Genomic DNA, 22,559 nt, shown 5'->3' with positions numbered 1-22,559 from the left:
TGTGTGACCTGTGGGACAGTTTTGCAGCTGGTGCTCCAAGTGCCATACAGCTGGGCACAGTGTTGCACACCCAGCTACTCGGGAGGCTGAGGTCAGAGTTCACCACCAACCTGGGTGACATCGTGCGTGAGGCCTCATCTCTGTCCATCATCAATCCATCCATCCATCAGTCAGTCAATAAAGCTTCTCTCTTTGCTGGAGCAAAATACCCAGTACCTGCCACTTCAAAGGGGAGAGGTTTACCTTGTGTTTCGGCTCATGGTCTGGTGGAGGTTTCAGGTCTTTGTTAGCCTGTCCCAAGGCGAGAAGGCCTGGGAATGGGAGGTGCTCAAGGCACTGTGGACAGGAAACAGAGAGGTCAAGGAGGGCGGAGCCAGGAGGCAGCCACACACTTCCAGGCCACGCCCTGGGGGGACCACCTCTTCTGTCCACACCTTACCTGCTACAGCAAGTCAGCTCTGCTCCCTGCGGCTCAAACACCTTCCAGAAGTCCTGTCTGAGCACGGAGGTTTTAGGGGGGCATCTAGATATAAACCATAACACAGCCCTCTAACTATATCTGTCACAGGGACTATTCTCCCAAGGGGAAGTTGTCATTTCACTGGAGGTTCTTGTCTATTGGGGACTCCCAGTTGGGAAAAGTTGATGACTTTCTTACCCCGGATTGGGGATAGTTTGTGTTTGGAAACAATGGAAAATTTCCATGCCCCTGCGATAATTTTGCTGGACTGTTCAGTTGGGTTTCATTTGGTTCCTGGCTTTGGCCCAGTGTGGTTGGGTCCTGCACTCCCAAACTGACTTGGAAGAGCAGGTGCCCCAGAGAAGGCTGGGTCCTGTCAGCCCCACCACAGCGACTCCTGAGTACACAGCAGTGCCTGCAACCTCTCTCCCTCTCCCTCCATCTCCTTCCCTCCTGTTCTCTCCCTCCCTCTCTCTTCTTCTCCCTCCCTCTCTCTTCCTCTCCCTCCCTCTCCATCCAACCCCCCGCCCCCCCAACAGGCCTGCAGCTGCAGCAGCAAGGGCTCCACAGGCTCTCAGTGCAACCTGCTGTCTGGCCAGTGCCCCTGCAAGGCTGAGTTTGGCGGGCAGCTCTGTGACCAGTGCTCCCTGGGCTACCGAGACTTTCCTGACTGTGTCCCCTGTGCCTGTGACCTGAGGGGGACACTGGCCACCACCTGCGACCTGGACCTGGGTGTCTGCAGCTGCGCAGAGGACACTGGCGCCTGCTCCTGCAAGGTACCCAATCCTCCCCCATCTGGCTCTGCCCTTTGCTCTTGGATGCGCAGCCAGCCGGGTTGAGCCCTCTCTGACCTAACGTCGTCACACTCCTAAGTCTGTGCATGCTCTGCTGCTGGGCTCTGCTGTGTGCTCACCTGGGTACCACAGAGCCAGTCTGACAAATACAGAGCACAGGGCTGGAGGAGAACGGGGCCTGCAGAGCGAGAAAGCAACGACACTGTCGCCTGTTGGCAGGAGAAGTAGTTGAGTGATTTTCCAGGAGGTGAGAGTCTGGAGTCATCTTAATCTCACCAGCATCGATGGTTTCCCTCAGGACTTTGGTGCCAGGGGGCACGGCCTGCTTCTCCGGGCCTTTGTGCCGGGTGCTGAGAGGGCTATGGGTTGACGCTTGGCTGGGAGGACACAGGCATCCATTCCATGTTCATCTTGCTGCATCTCAGCACACCAGTTGTGATCACGGAAGATCAAAGCAGCAGAGACCTGCCTTAGTAATCACCTCTGAATGACCGTCAGAATCACCTGAGAACCAGGTCCGTTGGTCCACACCTGTCATCCCAGCTACTTGGAGGCTGAGGCAGGAGGACTGCAAGTTGAAGGCCAATCCAGGGCAACTTTAGCAAGATACTGTTATAAAATAAAATTAAAAACAGAAAAGCTGGGGATGCAACTCTGTTTCCGAGTCTTCGCCAGAATTTGCTCAGAGGCTGGCCGGGGCCTCACCCATGGATGAGCATGGGTCTCAGATGATGTCGTGTTCCAGGTCATCTCTGCACGCAGAAACTGCCTCAGTGTTTTCCCAGCCCTGATAAACCACTTTTCACCCCTGCAGGAGAACGTTGTCGGCCTCCAGTGCAGCGAATGTCGCACCAGCACCTACGCCCTGCGTGCCAACGACCCCCGGGGCTGCACCCCCTGCTTCTGCTTTGGGCTGTCGAACATCTGTGTGGAGCTGGAGGGCTACGTGAGGACCCCAGTAAGCTGTGCACAAGGGTCAGGGTTGAACCCTGACACCTCTGGAACTGGGCTGGGAAGGGCAGGTGACCGAGTACTTGCAAGGGATGATGGGACAAGGGTTAATGTTTAAATTAAAAAAAAAAAAAAAACTTATTACAGTGAAAGGCACATGGCTGGGAACAGTGGGGTGAGTGTGTTCTGAGTAGTAAGGCATTCTGATGGGGACGAGTGGCAGTTTGTTTTCTAATTGTAGCACATTTTTTATTTAAACACCAAACATCACTGGGCAAGTGTTTATGGAAGCTTCTGTCAAATAAAAACATCACACTGTGTCCTTATCCACCTTAGTCACTGGATCTGGCACCCTGTGACTTCCGTCCCTTCCCCAAAGTCAAACCGAGCAGGAAAGGGACCTTGAAATGGGCGGCACAGCCCAAGTGCAAACCCTCAGGAAAGCAGGCTGCAGAGCTGCTGCAGGAAGCTGCAGGACTGATGGGACGCAGGTGCCCAAGGCAATGGGGAGGGGTCCAGAGGGTTTCTGAGAACGCGTCTTGCACTTTACCAGTTTGGAAGTAAATGTCCCGTGGTTTTAGCTCACACCCTGTCCATCTCTGGCTGCCTGACTCAGAGGGTCACGGGAGATGCAGAGTCTGGCCTCTGCTCCCTGCAGAAACCCATGCGTGGGGACCGGGCGGTGTCCAGCCCTGCCCCTATGTGACCGTCCGCAAGGCTGGGTGGAGACGAGCTAAAGCCACAGCACCCCAGCCATCTCCTTTTTGTTCTGAGCTTTGCCTGGTACAGCAAAGGCCTGACCCTGCACGCGGCCATGCCCAGCTCTTGCCGTTCATTTTAACCTGGCTGCTTAGTTCTTAAGCAGAAGCCCCAGTGAGCCCTGGGCTGGTCTCGGAGCTGCTGTTGGAATCCAGTGAACATGTCCCTTGTGCTTCTTCACTCCGGGTCTCAAGTGCATCTTCCCCACGACCAGGTGACACTGAGTGCCCATCAGCCTCTCCTGCGTGTGGTTTCCCAGAGCAATGTGACCGGCACCACTGAGGGCGTCTATCACCAGGTCCCCGACGTCTTGCTGGACGCTGCGACCGTCCGCCAGCATGTCCACACAGAGCCATTCTACTGGCGGCTCCCGGAGCAGTTCCAGGGCGACCAGGTGAGGGTGCACGGGGCTGCCCTTCCCTGGACTGTGACATTAGCTCAGAAAACCTAGGTGAGCCATGTTGCCCGAGCCTTAGCCAGCAGGGCGACGGGATCTCTCTCCTGGGTGGAGTGGGAGATGGTTAACACAAAACTTCCCCTCAAATGCATGGATCTGTAAAACTTTTTTTCATTATTTTAAGTCTTTGAAAGTTTAAATCGTATAATTTTCTTCCTTTCTCAAGCAGTCATTCAAATATTTTGCATTTTTTAATATGCACTGGATACAGGGCTATGTGGGAGGTTCCCAGAAGCCCTTCCCAAGGAAGCGGCACTTGTGTTGGCCAGGCTGGGTGGGAGGTTCTAACCCTGGTGTAGAAGAGCTGTGGAAAGGGCAGTTTACATTTCTGTCTGTGTGTGGTATCCCTCTCTATGTGAATCCAACCTGACCATCAGGGTTTGCAATGTACCTTCAGTGCTCCTATAGATGGATAATCTTTAATTCCAAGGCTTTGAAAACAATTCGAATTGTGACCACATGGATTTAGTGAGGAGTTCACCACTGTCAGTATCATTAGGCACTACAGCTTGGGTCCCTTTAATGATTCATAACTGAGTGGTTAGAGGATGCATGCCCAGAGCACAGATTTCACCTGTGGATGTGTCCTTAAGACCTGAGAGGTCTTCGAGATGGTGGTGATGGTTTGGTTTAAAGCCAAAGTGCTCCCAGGACGTGAGCATGTCTCTCTCATCTGTCAGCTCCTGGCCTACGGCGGCAGGCTGAGGTACAGCGTGGCCTTCTATGCCTCCGACGGCACGGGAACCTTCAACTTGGAGCCCCAAGTTCTCATCAAAGGAGGTCGGGGCAGGAAGCAAGTGATCTACACAGACGCCCCAGCTCCAGAGAATGGGGTGTGGCAGCTCCAGGAGGTGGGGATGAAGGAGGTGAGCAGGGTCCTGTTGCGTGCAGCCCTCTGGTGTCACTTTGCTGTGGGTCCTTTAGCATGAAACAGGATGAGGAACCTGAAGATCTCGGGTACACTCCCTGGGGTCCAGCAGGATTTGCAGGAATGTTTGAACCCCGTAGCCTTCCCTCACACACAGCTTGATTTCTAGGTTGCAGTTATTCCCAGATAACAGCTGGGGACCCATAGATGAGTGGAAAATAGCAGAAACCAAATCTCACAAGTTTTGGGGTGCTTGAGGAGACGTCATGCTGCCCGGGGACTCATCCCTCTGTTGGGTGTGCATGGACTGTATGTGCTCCCTGTGTGTGCTCCCTGGTACCATCACGGTGCCACGACCTTTGCATTCTGGTTCCTCTTGTTTTACCTAATAATGGTCCAAAGCCCAAGAGTTCAGTGCTGGCAGTTGTTGATACATTGCTGTAATGGCTGTCTTATTGTGACCAGCTTATAAACTCAGCTCTGTGGCAGGCAGACATGTGCAGGAAGAAACACTGAATGTACAGCAGGAAGAGGTCCCGTCTGGGGGTCCAGACACACCCCACACTCTTGGGATGGTCCCTGTGTGAGGGGCAGCTTCTGCCAGAGGCCTGCATTGGTTTACTGGTCTGTTGGTCATGTTGATTTTCTCCTGTCTTAAATCCTCTCACTCAGTGTAAGGCCTTGCCCTGCGTAGACATGGTAGTGCAGAAGCCTCCAGCTCCCTGGCATCAGAGCACCGTCTCCTCCAGCGCTGGTACTGTGTGGCCGGCCCAGCCCGGCCCATGGCATCTCTTAGGGTTGAGCTTGGCGCTGTGCCTATCCTGGGGCCCTGGCAGGTCTTTGTCAGTTACCTTCGCTGGTGCCTAGAAATGGGCAATTTCTAGGGAAAATTATGAAAGAAACATGTTCTCCATCAGGTCCTGTGCCTGTGAGAATTTGTGGATTGAATTTAACAGACTGTCTCTCACCCGCAGAATTTCTGGAAATACTTCAATTCCGTGTCTGAAGAGCCTGTCACGCGCGCGGACTTCATGTCTGTTCTCAGCAGCGTGGAATACATCCTCATAAAGGCATCCTATGGTCATGGCCTGCAGCAGAGCAGGTACCGATGCTACGAGGACTCGGTTTTCCTCGTGTACCTGGAACTGAGAGTCCCTATCGCACCTGGTTAAATATTAATATCTTTAAGGAATAGAGTAAGCCCACCAGGGCAGAATCTTAGAGGAACATAAATGTTTTAAAACGCTGTTTACCTCACTGGAGAGCTGCAAGGCCTCTTTCTCTGTAAGGCTGTCTAAGGAGCACGGCACCTATCCCTGCTAACCCCACAAAGCGGCTGTTAAGTCTTGGTGAAGCCAGTGAGAGACCTGGCACGGTCTTTAGGGTACCCTCTATAACATTTGGAGTACACTCTGTATAACATGTTTAAGTTCTCAGATGGTGACATCACTAATGCACTTCATTTAACTCATTTTGTTTATAATCTTTCTCACGGAGGGCCTTGAACCCAGGCCCTCAGCCCGAGCCACACCCTAGCCTCCGTCTGTTTTTTATTTTGTGAGAGTCTAGCTAAGTCACCACATTGCCCAGACTGGTTTAGAATTTGCAGTTCTCCTGCCTCAGCCTCCCATAGTGCTGGGAGCACAGGTGTGCACCACCCACCTGGCTGCTGTGTGACCCGGAGTGGCTGCCCCTCACCGCTGGGGGGGACCTCTGGGTTAATCTACGTGCAGCTATAGGGTTACTTGCCATGTGTCTGTCATGTGTTTTAAGTGTCCCCTTTCCTTCCGCTGTCTTCTGCACACCGTGGTGGCCCAGAATCACCAACATCTCCATGGAGGTCGGCACGGAGGCGGGAGGTCAGCACCCCACCGGGGAGGCGGCGGCGCTGATAGAGCAGTGCGTGTGTCCTCCCGGCACGGCTGGCCTCTCCTGTCAGGTAGGGGACCCCCGAGGCCTCTGTCTTGGTGTCAGGTTGACCCCTGCCTGCCCCCAGCAGCTCTGTGTGAGGAACAGCATGTGCAGGCCTCTACGTCATCTTCCTTTTCTTTCTCAATCAAAAATAGTTCAAAATTTTGGTTGGATCTCCCTCCTGCACGTTTATCGTTCTGGTTGGCTTTTACCGCATGGAGCCGGCGGTGCTGCGGCCCGCTGCAGGACACCCTCTGCCTTGCTTAGCTGAGGCTGTGCCCCTCGCCCGCTCCCCTCCTCCTCCTGCCCAAAAGCAGCATCTGTCTGCATTCCGCTCCCTGTGAGATCAGAGCCCTGCAGCATTGGCGCTCCTGTGGCTGGCTTGTTCTCCTCAGTGTGATGTTCTCACGGCCCGCCCTGGTCACAGCGTGTGACTGAGAGTCCTTCCTTTGGAAGGCTGAATATTCCCTTGTACGGACATATTTATTTGGTTTGTCGACTCCTGTGTGGATGGGCCGGTTTCCTCGTTGGGCTATTGTGAGTCAGGCGGTTCAGGTGCCTGCATTCCCATTTTCCTGATGTGCACCCTGATGTGGAATTGCCAGGCCATATGCCAGGTCGTTTGCCGCAGCTGCTGCCCCACTTGCATCTTGCCCGCGGTGCTGAGCGTTCTGGCTCTCCTGTCCTTGGCCAGCGCTTGCCATTCCCTGTTGTCTGCACAACAGGTGCCCCCAAGAGTGTGGGCAGCATCGAGCAGTGGCCCAAGCTATCGTGCCCTTGAGATCGGGGTGTTGGACTTTGCTGGTGGCCTCTGGGTATGCCTGCTGCCACTCTCCTGTCTTCCTGGGAGGAATGGATGTGGGGCCCCCCAGGTTTTAGCCGAGGACTCAGTGTGCTCCCCCTTTGTATCCTGCAGGACTGTGCTCCTGGGTTCCGCAGACAGAAGCCTCCAGAAGGTGGTGGCAGAGAATCCCGGCTACTGCTCGCTCCTTGCGTGCCCTGCACCTGCAACAACCACAGTGCTGCCTGTGACCCCGAAACTGGGAAGTGCCTAGTAAGTGAGCGTGGGGTGCCAGCCTGGGGTTGGAGCTGGCGTAGACACCAGCACCTCAGTTCCTGCTCTGTAGTCACCGGGCCCTCGGCACAGCAGGAGGTACAGTTTACCTAACTGAACCTTGGAAGATGTGATCCAGCACTGTGGGGACTACTTCAGGGTTAGGAAACTTATCTCAGAGCCACACTGCCCTGAATCCCCCTCCACACCCCCTCCCTGCTTTGAGCATGGTTATGCCATGCTTGTGCCGTGGTTCTGGCGACTTTCTGCTGTAGTTCTGCAAGTCTCTTTCGCGAACACCTTCAGCTATGTTCTTCTGCTGCCTGGATGCTTTGAGTCCATTCATGGTTCCCTTTCTCCATTGTTTTGAACTTGGGGAGCTGGGCCTGCACGGCGCCAGACCCGGCAACTAAGGCAGATGAGGCCGCAGTGTCACATTTGTAGGAGCTGCCTTTCTGTTGGAAGACACACGACAGTGGGCTTTGCTTTATTCTTGGTCACACCTCATAAAGACACAAGAAAGATTTCTAGAACTGCTCCGGAGAGTGGCAAACGTGAGGTCAGTGTGTTCCAGTGCAGGGAGAGGATTGAACCAGTGGCAGTACATCTTGACTACAACAAACTTCTAGAAGTTTTCATGTTCCCCATGCAGCTTGATCGCTTTGTGTATTTTCCGTGAAAGGCTCAGCAGACAAGTCTGAGGTTGTCAGGGAAAATGCTTTTCCCGTTGTCTTCTGAGCTGCATGTGCTGTTGGGTATGGCCTGGGAATCTGTTGACTGCGCCTAGTTTTTTCTTGCTGCAGGGAGATGAGTCAAAGCTGATGAGAACTGCAGGTCCTGCAGACTCCTAGAAAGATTGTAAAATAAGTTCGTGCAGCGTTGACCCCGTGTTTCTCTGCAGAAGCAGTGTCTTCTCCTTGCATTTTTGAAACAATGAATCATTTGTGTCACAGTACACATTTCTCCTTGGTTCCCTGCCGTAGACCAAGTTTGGTCCTGGAGACCTGGGGAATGCTCTGGGAATGACCAAGAGACCCAGGCAGAAGCAAGATGGAATTAGCTGGGCTGCAGTCACACCGACCCAGATGTTTATCAGCTCCTTCCTGCTTCTAACGAGATGAGTTCTTCCTAGGATGCTGAATCATTGCCTTCCCTTTCCTGGCCCAGGTCTACCAGGAGGAAATTACCAGATCTGTCGATGTGTGGATTAGAAGTAACACAGCCTGCTTACCCCAAGGCATGAGCAGTCTCCTTAGAAGTCCCTGGGGTAAACAGAGGCAGAAGTCTAGGGGAAGTAGTTAGCCAGCTGCTGCTGGACTTTACCAGGAACCCACCAGAAGCCCTACCTCTGCTAGTTAGTAGAGTGTGGAGGTCCTGATGAGGGTCCCCTCCCGTCAGAGGACTGGACATGGACACTACCCTGAGACTGCCCTCTTCTGGACCCGCAGTGCTGAGCAGGACACATTTCAAATCCATGCTTGTCCTCCTCCTGACAGATCTGCAGTCTGCATTTGTCCCTTGGATCTCGTACCTCTTGCTACAGTTTGATCCTTTGGAGCCACTGAGACACAGCATAGCTGAGATTAGTCACAAAAAGCAGCAGTGTCTTAACTTGCAAAGCTGCATGCTCCAGTCTCTCGTATGCGCCAGGAGAGGCTAGCTCACCCATTGCAGACTGTTCTGGTGGTGTTTCTGCCCATCAGCCCGAGGTCTCCACTGCAGCACAGCCTGAGTGTCACCTGAGCACAGAAACCTTACATTCTCCCTCAGGCTGGCCCCTCAGCCACTTCCTCGCCCTCTGAAATGGATCTTTCCCTTCTCTCCTTGGGCTTTTCCTTGAGAAATCCCTTTTGTGGTTTAGCGAGACAGTTTATTTCTCTTTAACAGCTGTCCAAGCCGCCCTCTACCCTGGTCATCGGGTGGGCACCAGGATGTCTAGGGATCTGATTCTGTCATCGAGTATATAAAATAGTCCCCTTGCTGTGACACTGGGCCTTTGGTATTATTTTTAAAAGCCATTGGCTTAGATATGATCTGGAAGGGAAAGATGGAGGACCAGGAAGTGATCCCGGAGTCCTTCTGCCTTACCCGTTCCCTGCCATTCTCTTGTGAGAGACCTAGCTGACCTCATTGTGTGGCAGAGATGTTGGCAGGCATGCTGCATGCATTTCTCACAGCAGCTAGCACATCCCACACCTCCCTCAGTCCTTGTTTCTCCTCCACTCATCGGGGCAGCTGGTACTCAGTTCTGTAGAACCTGGGAAACAGGAGGCCACCATCCATCGTGTGCTGGGAGAGTTTTCCACGCACAGAGGACACCAGCCATGGAAAAGCTGGGTTTCTGCTTCCATCCTCCCCGGATGATGTGAAACAGGCCTCTTGCAGTTTTTTAGGGAAAAGGTCACACGTGTTAATTCTGAAGCTTGACCCTTTGAGGGGTCAGCTGGATCCCAATAAGATCACTTTTCATCAACTGAAATAGGAGTACAAGTTGAAGATGAAAAATACTGACTGGACTCCTTGGATCTGTTTTGGTTTTTGTTTTTAATGTAAAAGAGACTTTAAACATAGCTTTTTAAACATTCCCAAGGTTTCCCTCTCTATCATCCTTGCTGCACAGGAGGAAAGGAAGGCAGTCGGGGCTGGGCCAGGCTGTGGCCTCTGTCCCTCCCAGCCAGTCAAACACACTGTGATGCATTGAGAACCAGCATTGGTGACAAGCCCGGGATCCCATGGCTTAGAAACTGTGCTGGTTTTTTCCTCATAGCAAGACCCCAGGTCCAGCTGGAGACATCAGGCCTCCCTGGAATCTCCTTGGATTTTGCAGAACAGCTGGTAGCGCCCCAGGCCCCTGCATGTTCTTCCCACCCTGTCTGTTTCCTGAATCACCTCTCCTCGCACCTCTTCACCTTCCTGTGTTGGTGGAGCCTGGGTGGCGCCTGGCATCCTTTCTTGGGTCACTGTGTACTTTAGATCCATGCTTTAAGGTTCCAGAAGCTATCTGCTGTCTGCCATCTGCCGAGAGCCCTGCATCTGCTTTCATTGGAAAGAACGCCCTGGTCATGTCCAGGCTGTTTTGGACGGGTGCAGTCTGAGGAAGGGTGAAAGCCACAGAGCTGGAATGGTTTCCAGGAATTAAAAATGTAAAAAAGAAAACTTCCCTCCTGCCTTGAGCACTAAAAAGAGCAAAGATCTAGGACGCAGCGTGTGGTGATAGGAAGCCTGTCTTGCTGAGCTGTCATCTGGGAGCTCGACTTCTAACCGCTTCCGTTGTTTCCCTCTCCTTGGAAACTCCACAAACCACAGAACTGCAGGGACAACACGGCCGGGGACCACTGCGAACTGTGCACTCCCGGCTATTACAGGAAGGTGACTGGCACGACCCTGCACTGCTCCCCGTGTGCCTGCCCCCACAGCCCCCCTGCCAGGTAAGCTCCCAGAGCCCGGCCCGGCCTTCACAGTCCCCTCCGGGGCTTCAGGGTCAGTGCCCCCCTGGGCTGATCCAGAAGCTTCTGGAAAAAGCATTCCCCGCTCAGAAGTACTTGAAGGGAATCTTTTCAAAAGCGAAGCATCTGTGAGGCTCTCAGTTGTTAGAATGGAAGGAAGTAAAGATTCACCTTAGCGCCAGCTATGTATCTGGTCTGTGTAGAGATGAACTATTACTAACTTTGGAAATCGTGATGCAAAAAGAATCTGCTTTCGGGGGCTGGAGATTTAGCTCAGCAGCATAAGCACCTGCCTTGCAAGCAGGCAGTCATGAGTTCGATCCCCAGCACTGATAAAAAGGAAAAAGGCAAAAAAAAAAAAAAAAAAAAAAAAAAAAAAGAATCTGCTTTCTGTTTAACTGAAGGGATCGGTTTGAGTTTATGTAGAGTGGTGTCTGCTAAAATGTTGAAGGGTCACCTAGGAACAAAACAGTCTGGTTCTGCCTCCCCCACAGGATGCTTGCCTAGATTACAGGAATGCAAAAGAGGCCCGGAGAACTTTGTAGCAGGAAGTAGATTATCAGCGGGTTCCCTGTTCGAATGAAGATCATTATCCATAAGTAATGGTATCACTCAGTGTGTGGCAAAGGCATGGAACACAGATCAAACACCAAATTTTAGTGGTCTAAAATGAAGCTTCTGGATCTGAGGATTTAGCTCAGCGGCATAAGTACCTGCCTTGCAAGCAGGCAGTCGTAAAAAAATGAAATGAAGCTTCCTTTTTAATATTTGCTGCAAGTTGCTTTGATTATTCCCAAGTAAGGGGAACCACGCACAGTTCCCTTGTAAAGCTGCCAAGCACCGTAAAATTTGCTGTAGTTTTTATTTATTTATTTTTTAAGTTAAGTGCATATATAAATTTTGACTCATAAGCTCAGTTCCTGTGTCGGTGCTACAGAGATGCTTGTGTCCGTGTGTGAAGTGGGTGTCTGTTACGTCGCCCGTGCTCACGAGCAGTGGGGAGGCAGCTGGTAGGCCTGTCTCCAAGGCACGGCTCATGGGGATGCTGCCACAGTCCTACGGTGATCCTCACTAGGAATGTGGTGCCCCCGCCACCGGGAGTCTGCAACTGAATGCGCCACAGTGTGAGGTCATTTTGGAAAAAACTCATTTCCACGTAAATATCCGTATCTGTAGGCACGTGACTGGGTGTGTCCAGAGGAATGCTGGGAAGGCTGGTGCACGCTTCAGTTTTGCACCTTTCTGTGCTGTTAAAACACTATTTTACTTCTTCCCTCAAAAACCTGTTAGCCATTCCCCAAGTCCACATTATAAATGACCCATTAGGAAGAGATTGTTACACTAGTAAGAGAGTGTGAGTGTGGGAACTTTCTATGTGTTGTTTGACTCTAACACTTGTGTCTCCTGCTGGACTCTTATCTTACTGCTCAGCAAGGGCCGGTGCTGGTTTGCTTTGGTTTGGTTCAGGTGTTTGCAGGTTCCAGCTCTGGTGTCTGAGAAGTTTCACACGTGCAGGCAGAAGGTACAGCAAAGGAGCACAGCAAGGCTGAGTCCATGAAGGACATCACCGAGGGTGGAGGTCATTATCTGTTGAGGACTGTGCTGCCCACTTTGACACCCACGGAGGCCCGTTCATTTCTGCCTGGCTTTTTTCTTTCTCCGATTGTTGCCCTAAATCTCAGAAGGAGATCTTTGCCTACGGAGGGAGATTTTCTGGATGACGAATTAGTTATCATCCTCAAAATCGGTCTTTTCCTTTGCACCTCCCTGGTTGTCACTAGAAAGAGCTACTTGAGCATCTTTTGGATACAAATGTACTCAGATTTATATTGATGACCTGTAAATTTCCATGGGTTTTGTCCAGCAGATCTTAGCTCTAACAAGCTTGTCTGATCGCCCTGTGTCATTGCTTAACATTAGAACCATCAAACAGCTGTGGGTAATTATCTGAAGAAAGCTTTGAAGTTGTATGTCTCAAAATTCAGGAACAAAACTCTTTTCTTCCAGTTTCAGTCCCACTTGTGTCTCGGAGGTTGACGGTGGCTTCCGGTGCAGCGCCTGTGCCGTGGGGTACGAAGGCCGGTACTGTGAAAGGTACGCTGTGGGTTGCCGCTCTGGACACCGCTCCTTTTGTGGCATCTGAGTCGTATTTGGGACTCTATCCATGTGTGCGTGTGTAACAGACGCAGACCCTCATGGGTGCTCTAAAGGGAGGTTGTGGCAGCCAGTGTGTGCTCTGGGTTTCATCCTGCGGGGATAAGGACACAATCTGGGCCAGGACTGCTATGGACGCCCCTGTCCGCCGTCCCTGATGTCGGTGTCTAATGTCTCTCTGCAGGTGCTCCGTGGGCTACTATGGGAACCCTGGCATGTTGGGTGGCAGCTGCCAGAAGTGCATCTGTAGCCCTCAGGGCTCTGTGCACAGCAATTGTGACCCCCTGTCCGGGCAGTGCATTTGCAAGCCAGGGGCCACGGGGCTCCAATGCGACGAGTGCCAGCCGAGGCACCTGCTGGTGGACAGCAGCTGTGTTTGTGGGTATTTCTCCCCCTCGGGGTTAAAGTGGGGTTCCCTCCGGAATGCTTCCCTTGCTCAGGAGAGCTGAGTCCCGCTTTATTTTCCACTTCAGTTGGTTAATGGAGCGTGGATTGTAGCAGCATCTCTGTAATTAAACCTTCAGGCGTGCATTTGCAAGCCGAGGCAGGGGGTCCTAGGTCACTGCCACTTACTTCTCCGGCACTCAAAGCAGCCTGGGAGTTTCAGCCCTGGCCCTGTTTATTGTGCTTTGGTGGCGCTGAGGCTCAGTGGACACAGAGCGGGGAGTACCCTTGACTGGTCGCTGGCGTTCCCTGGCTGACTTCATCCTGTCTGGGGCATGGGTACATTCTCCCGGCACCCAGGTTACCACTGCATGTGGCTCCCGTGCCCAAGGGCCACAGGGTCACTTCTCAGGAGTTTTAACGCTCTCTTCTTCCCCGCCAGCCTGTGATGACGAGTGCACGGGCATCCTCCTGGGTGACCTGGACCGTGTTGGCGATGCCATTCTCTCTGTGAACCTCACCAGCGTTGTCCCTGCCCCATATGGAGTTCTGTCAAACCTGGAAAATGCAACTAGATCTCTCCGGGTAGGTACAGGACTAGATAGGCGGAGTCCCTGGGAGCGGTGTGGGTCATTCAGGGTGGATCCGCCACGTCCTGCCATGCCCGCCAGGACTGCCCAGCATTGCCTTGAGAGGACAGTGACAATAGCCTCATGGTCAGGGATAGCTGTGTGGGTGGAGAGTCCCTCCGTGGAGACCTCCAAGCACCTCGGACCCCGAGGGCCAGATGCACCCATGAGCTAGCTGCTCTCTGGATGAAACATTGGATGCTGGAAAAGCAGCTGTGCTGACCCTGACATGGCTCAACAGGCAGCATTTCCCTCGGTTAGAGGAAGCCACTGCCTGTTCGGTGTGCGAGTCCTACCTGGAGATCCAGGGTCTTGAGTGCTCCTTCTCTGGGAAATTAGAAAATGCCTTCCGGGAAGCCCAGTTTTATGCTTCGTTAGCAAGTCTGGTGAGAAGCATGGAAAGACTCAGAGAGCGAAAGAGTGGGCATTGTCCTCTTTGGGCACTTCTAATTCTAACTGGGAAAAATTATAGTTCTTCCTCTGTGCTTTCTACCCCTGCATTAGCATCTGAGGTAGTCTGTGCTCTGTGCTGAGTGGAAACTAGCAGGAAGCACAGTCCTGGGTGACCACTGTCTTATACAAGCTGTTCTTATAGACTTACTATTTCCGTAGGCAACTGAAATGGGACTGCTTTTACAATGGTCCTTTCGCTATGACAGTAGTAAAAAGGGATAAAGTAAAAAGTTTTTGTGTGTATGTGTGTGGGTTTGGGGGGGGAGCTGTTTTGTTTTTGTTTGTTTGATACAGGGTCTTACCATGTAGCCCAGGCTGGCCTCAAACTTGTGGCAGTCCTCCTGTCTCAGCCTCCTAAATGGTGGGATTACAGATGTGCACCTCCAAGCACATCTAGGACACAGAACTCTTAAAAACTATTTCTATACTATTTTTCCTTAAATAGAAAAATATGTGTTTGAAAGGGAATGGCTTCTACCTCCATTAGAATTCTAGTAGAAAGAAAGATTTAAATTTCTTTTCTAACCATTATCTACACAATGAGTTCTGTTTTCTACTAATTCAGGCCCCAGGGACAGAACTGTTTTAAATTTATCAGTGAAATCATACTTGATTTCAGTGATAACTGAATGTTGAGTGACTTTGGCTAAGTCCCTCATGTGACTGGTGACGTTATGCAAAGGGCCAGTGTTATTTCTCACTGTCATCCAATCTGGTTTAAGTAAGGTCACACAGGTAAATAAAATGAGGACACTAATTAAGCACTGTAATTATTAATAATGATAAAGGGTGCCTTTTATTGAATGTGTTCGTAAGCTTTAGCTTAGAAGCATTTTTTAAAAAAAAATTTGGCAATCTTAATCAAAATGTGTGACTTTGATAAAAGAAATAAAGCCAGACTTTTACCTAAGGTTCTGGCCATCTCCGACTGGGCCCGAATCACAGGTGTTAGATTTCTGCCTGTTTAATTCAGTGTAGAAGGCGGTGCTCTGCAATCAGGTAGCTGTAAATGAAACTTCGGCAAGGTGGTTTTCTTTATTTTTAAATGACAGCTTCAAGGAAAGTAGAATTTCTTTCTGTGACCAAAAAGGAAGTCACAGGCATCCTTTGTGGAGAAGAACGTGTTACTTCGAACATTGTAATGTGGTCTTTGTTCTTCTCAGGAATCTTTGTTAAAAGAAAATTCTCAGAAGAATTCGGCAGAAATTCAGCTGGATGGCATTGCAAAGCTCACGGATGAGCTACAAAAGCAGGTGAAGAGCCCGCTCCCCGCCTGCCCCGGGCCAGACCCTTCGTCACCCAGTGACCGCTAACCCTGCTGCTTTCTGAGGTTTGGCAGGAAAAGCCTGAGATTGAGTTCTGTGTGGGTCTTTGCTGAGGACAGAGTGGGACAGTCGTTTTGGGGCCTGACTCCGTGGTCCTCTCTGAGCCCCGGAGCTGGCGGCTTCAGAGACATTGGTGATGCTCCAGAGCCTTGGCTGGCAGGCGGCACCCCAGGAGCTCAGGGTGCGTGGTCTCTGCCGCTTTGGTTCTGGTCTTAGTGCTGCAAAGGCAGGGAAGGGAGTCCTGACAGTGGTGGATTGTTTGTTCTGTTTGGCTCATGCCAGGTGAAGTGCTTTTGTGATCCCCAGACAGTCTCCTCATGTGCAGATGGGGCATCCGCTGTGAGATTTATGGTTGTCACAAGTCTGTCAGCACACGTACACAGCTGTGCACCCTGGAGACAAGGATCAGCTGGCTCCAGTTCATTTAGAATGAATTAAGGCTTGCAAAGCATTTAAGGGTTTAGGTGGGGCTTTTTGTACCTTTTGCAGTAAACCCTGAATGTTCAGTGAGAAGCTGATTTATTAAGTTCTCCATGTGCAGGAAGGAAGATTTACTTTGGTCTTGAGCAGAAAACATCTTTAGACCCTGTCTGAGTTAGTGTAGTTTCGGAAAGGTAGAGAACCGTTCCCTGTACCAGTTATAAATTCCCGTGGAAATGCCAGCTGAGGGCAGCTGGGTGTCAGCCTCCGGGCTGCAGGCTTTGTGGGCAGCTGCTGGCAGTCACATTCCTAAGGACCCTGTGTTCCCCCGGAACCCCTGCCACCTGTAACTCCCGTACTATTGCCTGGTGGAGCCAGGTGCACAGCCAGGTGCCTGGCTCCCTGTTCTTAGCCCCAGTAGCCATGCAGATTACTGCGAGGCCATGCAGTGTCTGCGTAGCCATGCAGACCACCAAGGTTGGACGCCGTGTTCGGTACAGTCATGTGGTGCTTGTTTTTGCTTAGTCATTGATGCACAGCGTATGTACCAGTAATCCCACAGAATTATAAGAAGCTAGAAGGTTGCTGCTGCCCACTGATGTACTCGCTGTCCTGACATTGTAGCTCAGGGCTCCCCTTGTGCGTTCATGGTGATGCTGGTGTGAAGAACCCTCCCCACTGCCAGGGGCTATTAGGAAACAGTGGTACATGGCTCTGGCCTTGTTGGTGTACTCACTGTGCCACACTTGTCCCCACTGACGTACACAGTCCTCCTCCTCTGCCGTCACCTCTCCCACTTTTGCCCTCTGAGTACCTGGAGCACAGCACTTTCTGCTGGGCTTGATTGAATCTCCAGGGATTTTGTTCATTGTGTCCCTGAGAACAACAGGCGACACCCTGTGTATCCGTGTGGGCCTGGGTGTACACACACATGTATATAATGCATATGTGTGCACGTAGCTCAGGTGTGCGTAGTGGCCTGTAGCATCCAGAGTGCTGTAAGCGCCCCTCCCAGTGATGTGTTCTCAGGATACTTCCCTGCTGATTGAGTGGGGTGTGATTGTACTCAACTCTGAGGTCCTGAGGTGTAGACCTGGGGAGATTCTGTGCTGTGATGATCCATGAGGCCGCTTATGAAAGTACCATGTCTTCGGTTCTGTCCCATACTGGCCTTGGTGTGCATGCCATTGCATATCATTATCCTGTGTTCTGGAACGGACACAGAGCCACGGGCTCTGGCACTGAACTACTCCACCAGCCTTGATTATACTCCCGAAACGGCTGCAGCACTGAAGCTTGTGCCTCCGTCACTTGTGGGCCGACTAACCCGACACCTTTTCCTGCCAGCTGACCAGAGTGCTGCCCCGAAGCCAGCAGGCAGGCCGGGCCTCAGAGAAGATTCTGCAGGGAAGTCGAGACCTGGCTGTGTTCATCGAGCGGCTGCAGGAGAACATCAGAGGTAGCGTGTGAGAGCCTCAGTGGGGACTCTGCTTGTTCAGTGGGAAAAGTCACAGTCCCTTGATCAAATGCATGAATAGATGCGTGCGTCTGCTGCTGGGCTCCCTGGAATTTGGGGCACTTGGGATGTCCAGGCTTAGTGTCCTCTTAGCAGAGAGCTTTCTCTTTTAACCGTACACAGTTCTTTTCCTGTTTTATCTGTCATGCCTGGCCTCTCTAACCTAATTCTCCAGCCCTGTTTGGTAAAGTTGATCGGTACCTCCCATCCTGTCCCCAAGTAGGAGCTCACAGGATTTGGGGCTCAGTTTGGTGCCCAAGCACCCCCCACCCACTAGTGTGTGTAATTCTTTCGCTCCTCACGCGGTTCTCTCTGGCTCCCAGTGAGCTGTTGCTCATTTCTTAGCTATCAAAAACCTCACCTTTCCTGGGGATTACAGTGTTAGAGCTTGTAGAGTACGGAATCCAGCGCAGATCAGACTCTGTAGGGCAAAAATGGAGGAAATCACTAGGACAAAATATTTACTAAAAATAGCTTGCTCATGCAGGAAATATTTATCGAGGAGCTTTGTATACAGAAAATGTCCCTGCCCTGTGTGTGCTGGGGAGTACTGAGCTTAGTCCACCAGCAGTCCTAAGTTCATGGATGCTGTGTTAGGAAATGCCTGATGCTGGCACACATGGCCCTCAGCAGCGAGAATCCTGAGCACTGGCCCTGTGTAGGAACTTAACTAAAAAATCGGTGAATTTTCTCCATAGAGATCCTTGAAAAGGCCACAAATTTAAATCAGACTGTAGATGAAAACTTCCAGCTACCCAATTCCACTCTGCAGAACATGAGGCAGAGCATCGCGTCCTTGCTGGAAATGATTCGGAAAAGACAGTTCACAGACCTGCTCCACAACACCAGCCGGGAGCTCGCGTAAGTTCTGAGTACAGTCACCATCTCCGGGCGGAGGTGGGGAAGGAGGTGTTCGAGGCAAGCAGTGAGAGGGCGTCAGGACCTGGCTTCGGCCGCTGCTCCTGGACGCGGTTGGTGCAGTCTGTCTTTGTGCTGTTCAGTGGCCCCTCTGGAAGCAGGGGTGTCTCACGGGGCATTCTTCAGGGCTCTTGGAAAGGTTTCCCGACTCTGAAGCAGAGAACCGAAGGGGTAGATTTAACCACTGCGAGGATCTGTGATATGAATTTCATTGTTCTGTGCAGCTCTACATTCAAAATGATTTCAGAAAGAAATTTAATGACATTTATATCAAGAAATAGGAAAAAATCTTTTGATTTACTAAAGGTTGTATTTATCAGCAGCACTAATATTTAAGCAACTTGATCTTGAAAGTTTTTATAAAGCCTGTTTCTTAACCAACTACAGAAAACCCTTTATATTGTGTAAAGAAATTGGCAAACTCCCAGAAAACACTAAGTAGCTTTTTTTTTTCAGTTTCTTGTCATGTTATAATAGAAGATTGCCATTCTCCTCACTAAGGCAGAACAGTCCCAGCTGTTTAAGTCCGGATAAGCTTGTAACAAAGGTGGTTTACAGATGCAGCGTGACCCTGCCGTTCCTGCGGCTGTGTTTGTTGCTCCTTGTCTTTAAGAAGTGAGGTTCCGTATGGCTCAGGATTTTAAGGGGAAACAGAGTGTGGAGTCTTTTAGAAATTCCCTTCCCTTCCTGCATCAGAGATGCAAGCTTTGCTGCCTTTTGTGCCCTGACTTACCTGTGCAGTGTTGCATTTGCCAGGGCTGCTGAAGACCTGTTGTCTGCGGTGCAGAAGGATTTCCAGCGGCCTCAGAAAGAGCTGCAGGGGTTGAAGGACGCAGCCGGGCACCTCCTTTCAAAGCACACTGCTGAGTTGCAGGCGGCAGAGGAGCTGCTGAGCGAGGCGAAGGCCAGGACAGAGGAGAGTGCCCGCCTGCTGTTCCTCAGCGAGGCCAACCTGCGAGATTTCAGTGTGAGTCCTGCTGGCTGCCCTTCTCGGGTAGAACTGCTCCATAGCCTCCCGAGGGGATGGGGTCAGTCAGCTCCTCACAGAGTCAGCTCCAAGTCCGAGCTTCGGCAGGCAGCCGGATTCGCTGACTTGCTTTTGCAAAGCATCCTTCAAAAGGGATTTTTTTTCCTACAGAATAAAAAGCTGCATCTTCAAGAACAGCAGAATGTAACCTCAGAGCTCGTGGCTGAAGGAAGGGGACTGGTGGATGCGGCCACAGCCCAGGCGGACCGTTTGCAAGACACACTGGTGGTAAGTTCCAGCTGGGACGCCCTGGTGGGTTCCTCGGGACCCTGCACACATGCGTACCTGCAGGATGGGCACGAGTTTGCAGCGTTCTCTCCTCTGCAGCAGGCGGAGCGGTACCGAGATGAGCTTCTCCTATGGGCAGCCAAGATCAGGAGCCACGTGGACCACCTGGTCATGCAGATGTCTGAGAGGAGAATGGTCGACCTGGTCTACAGAGCTGAGGACCACGCTGCTGGGCTCCAGAGGTCAGCAGGCGCTCTGGACAGGTGAGGCCACACGCTTGGGTATAGGTAGTGGCTCCTGTTTTATTTACACACCGAGCAAGTTTCTCCTGGGTCTGCTAGCCCAGCTTACCACCAGTGTAAACATACTGTGGAAAATGCAAACGGACTCTGATAGGGCCTAAAACACAGCATAGGTTATGATACCAAGCTGTCTGTGCCTCAGGAAATGCCCAGAGTGCCTGGTGCTTGCTAAGTGGTGTGGGGTTCAGGTCAGGCAACCATAGCACCGATGACTTGAATGAAAGACAGCTGCCCACCGTCTATATATAGAAGTGTTGGTCTCTTTTCCAGTCCTGAAAGGTAACTCCTTACCCCCACACAAAATTATTCTCTCCAGTCCAAAGGTCTACCACGGTAATACAAATATTTTAACTCCTGACTTCAGACATCTGCTAAATGTGTCCCTCGGTTTCGGGGCAGTGGCTGACAAACTCCTATGCTCTTGAGACTGGCCAGGAACTCTATGAAATACTGATCCTTTCTTCCTTTTTCCTCTGTCCCTCGAGGCTGTGACTTATGTGCTCTGGGATGTGGCCTGGGCTTTGTCACTTTTTAAAAGACGTCCAGGTGATTTTAGTACAGGAAGTGTTTCAGGGGTCATCAGTGATTTCCACGATCTGAGGAATTAGTTGGTAAATTTAGTTCTTTAAAGTATAGCCCAAAAAGTGGGTGCATAAAGTCCAGACACACTGGGAATTGAAGTGTGTGTGTGTGTGGGGGGGGGGGGGTGTATTCTGTCCCTGGGGAAAAGCATCTCCCCATTTAAGAAATGCTGCCATTCAAGATTAGCTGCTGCCACAAAAGAAATTAGAATTGATACAAGGTGGCCCATTGGGTACAACATGTGCTGAATTCAGTGCTGTTCCCTCTGCCCACGGAGGGAGCCGGGCAGCAGATGGACTCGGACAGCCAGCTTCTCTCTTTCTAATCACCTTCATCACTTCTCAAAAAGGCAAGAAGATTAAGACTGCTAGATAGAAGACAATCTCTGTTCCTTAGTGTAAGGGCAACGAGGGCAGTTGGGCCGGGAAGTTAGGTAAGATTATTATCTGTTATGGCCGAATCAACACATCTTGCCAGTCAATGTAACAGACGTAGTTACAGTAGGTGTCTGCTCTGGGATCGTCCTACCAAAAACTGAGGAGAGAAAACGGAGTGCGTTACAAAGCAGGCGAGGTCGTGCCGATTGTCAGGATTCATTCCGCAGAAAAGGAAGATGAGCTGATATCCTGCTGGTATCAGTTGACAGCCCAGGACTCACCCACGGGGTAGAAGGAAGTCCAGCTGGTGCAGGGCTGATCACTTCTGCCATGTCTCTCATCAACTTCATCCTTTGGGCTGCGCCAGCTGTGGGTACAGAGCCAGTGCCCTGCTGTGAGCATAGCAAAGCTTTTTAGGGATCGGCAGGTGGGCTGCCTCAGAACTTGGAACCGGTGTAGTTGCACCGAGATCCTCTGGCCTGTGCAGGGTTAGGCAGGTCAGCGAACGTGGCCAGCAAGCTCGGAAGGTGATGAAAAGGGAGACGGTGATGGCCTGTTCCTGCTGTAATTAAAGGGCGATTCTGATTCCCATGATGCTGCACCTGCAGCTTCTCAAAGATGACCTTTGACTTCAGTTTTTTTTTTTTTTTTTTTTTTTTCTGGTACTGGGAATTGAACTCAGGACCTTGCTCTTGCCAGGCAGGCACTGTGCTGCTGAGCTGTAGCCCCAGCCCAGCTTTTGACTTTGCAGGGAAAGCCACAATTTGGTACTCTTTGCTGCTGAGCCAGGAGGGTGTCACTGGCAGGTGCTTGTGGGGCCTCAGAGTGAATCTGCAGATTCCCTGCAGTTTACCCGAGTGTCTCTAAATGTGCTCCTTTGACAGTGGTCTTGAAAGTGCCCGGCATGCATCCCTGAATGCAACCAGCGCCGTGCATGTCCACTTCAACATCCAGAGTCTGGTGGAAGAATCCAAGAGCCTGGCCAGAGCTGCACGGAAGGCCTCGAGGGAGGTGAGGCAGGTAAGCAGCTCGGGCCCCAGGGGGCGCATCGTCCTGCCCCTACACCACAGGAAGGTGCCCCAGGAGCGGCTGGGGCCACACTCCCAGCCTGAGTGTATACTCCTCCTCCTCCAAGTTCTGTTCCAGTGGACTCCACCTATGGCATCTGTCATGAACTTACAGAAAAACTGCATGTGATACACATTTCAATTTTAGTTTTAAAATGTATGTTCTCATGGGGTCACCCAGGCTGGGCCTTGAAACCCCAGCCCCTTCGATCCTCCTGCCTCAGCCTTGCCAGCAGCTGGGACTTCAGGCACACATTATCATGCCCTGTCCCTTGAATTTTTTTTCTTTTTTTAGTCTTGAATACTCTTTATGCAGACTAACAGGTAGTATTACAGATATGAGAACGTGTCACAATTTCTGCATATGAGAATGAGGGTGCTGTCTGAATTCTACCCAAGATACTGTGCTTGCCTGTGGAGAAATCCTTTTCTCGGGGCTCGTTCTTTGTTCATACACACAGATCTGTGCATGCTCGC

General features: G+C 51.4%; 1 protein-coding gene across 3 annotated transcripts in view; it reads left to right on the top strand.

The window, feature by feature from the left end:
- Positions 1-22,559, top strand: part of Lama1 (laminin subunit alpha 1) — a 120,701-nt gene that overhangs the window by 70,768 nt on the left and 27,374 nt on the right. For all 3 annotated transcript variants that reach the window (XM_063231956.1, XM_063231957.1, XM_063231958.1), the window contains 18 exons: positions 1,000-1,236; positions 2,069-2,212; positions 3,179-3,358; positions 4,102-4,287; positions 5,264-5,391; positions 6,108-6,228; positions 7,117-7,254; positions 10,561-10,682; positions 12,708-12,794; positions 13,039-13,232; positions 13,681-13,823; positions 15,484-15,573; positions 17,413-17,524; positions 18,280-18,442; positions 19,256-19,466; positions 19,638-19,754; positions 19,854-20,017; positions 21,900-22,035. In XM_063231956.1, coding sequence (XP_063088026.1) covers positions 1,000-1,236; positions 2,069-2,212; positions 3,179-3,358; positions 4,102-4,287; positions 5,264-5,391; positions 6,108-6,228; positions 7,117-7,254; positions 10,561-10,682; positions 12,708-12,794; positions 13,039-13,232; positions 13,681-13,823; positions 15,484-15,573; positions 17,413-17,524; positions 18,280-18,442; positions 19,256-19,466; positions 19,638-19,754; positions 19,854-20,017; positions 21,900-22,035 — 2,673 coding nt within the window. The remainder of the gene's footprint in view (positions 1-999; positions 1,237-2,068; positions 2,213-3,178; positions 3,359-4,101; positions 4,288-5,263; positions 5,392-6,107; positions 6,229-7,116; positions 7,255-10,560; positions 10,683-12,707; positions 12,795-13,038; positions 13,233-13,680; positions 13,824-15,483; positions 15,574-17,412; positions 17,525-18,279; positions 18,443-19,255; positions 19,467-19,637; positions 19,755-19,853; positions 20,018-21,899; positions 22,036-22,559) is intronic.

The sequence above is a fragment of the Cavia porcellus genome, unplaced genomic scaffold (assembly GCF_034190915.1).
Source record: "Cavia porcellus strain 051 isolate PalLab524CR breed Dunkin Hartley unplaced genomic scaffold, mCavPor4.1 scaffold_20, whole genome shotgun sequence".
Classification (NCBI taxonomy): Eukaryota; Metazoa; Chordata; class Mammalia; order Rodentia; family Caviidae; genus Cavia; species Cavia porcellus.
This window is presented reverse-complemented; position numbering and strand designations above follow the sequence as displayed.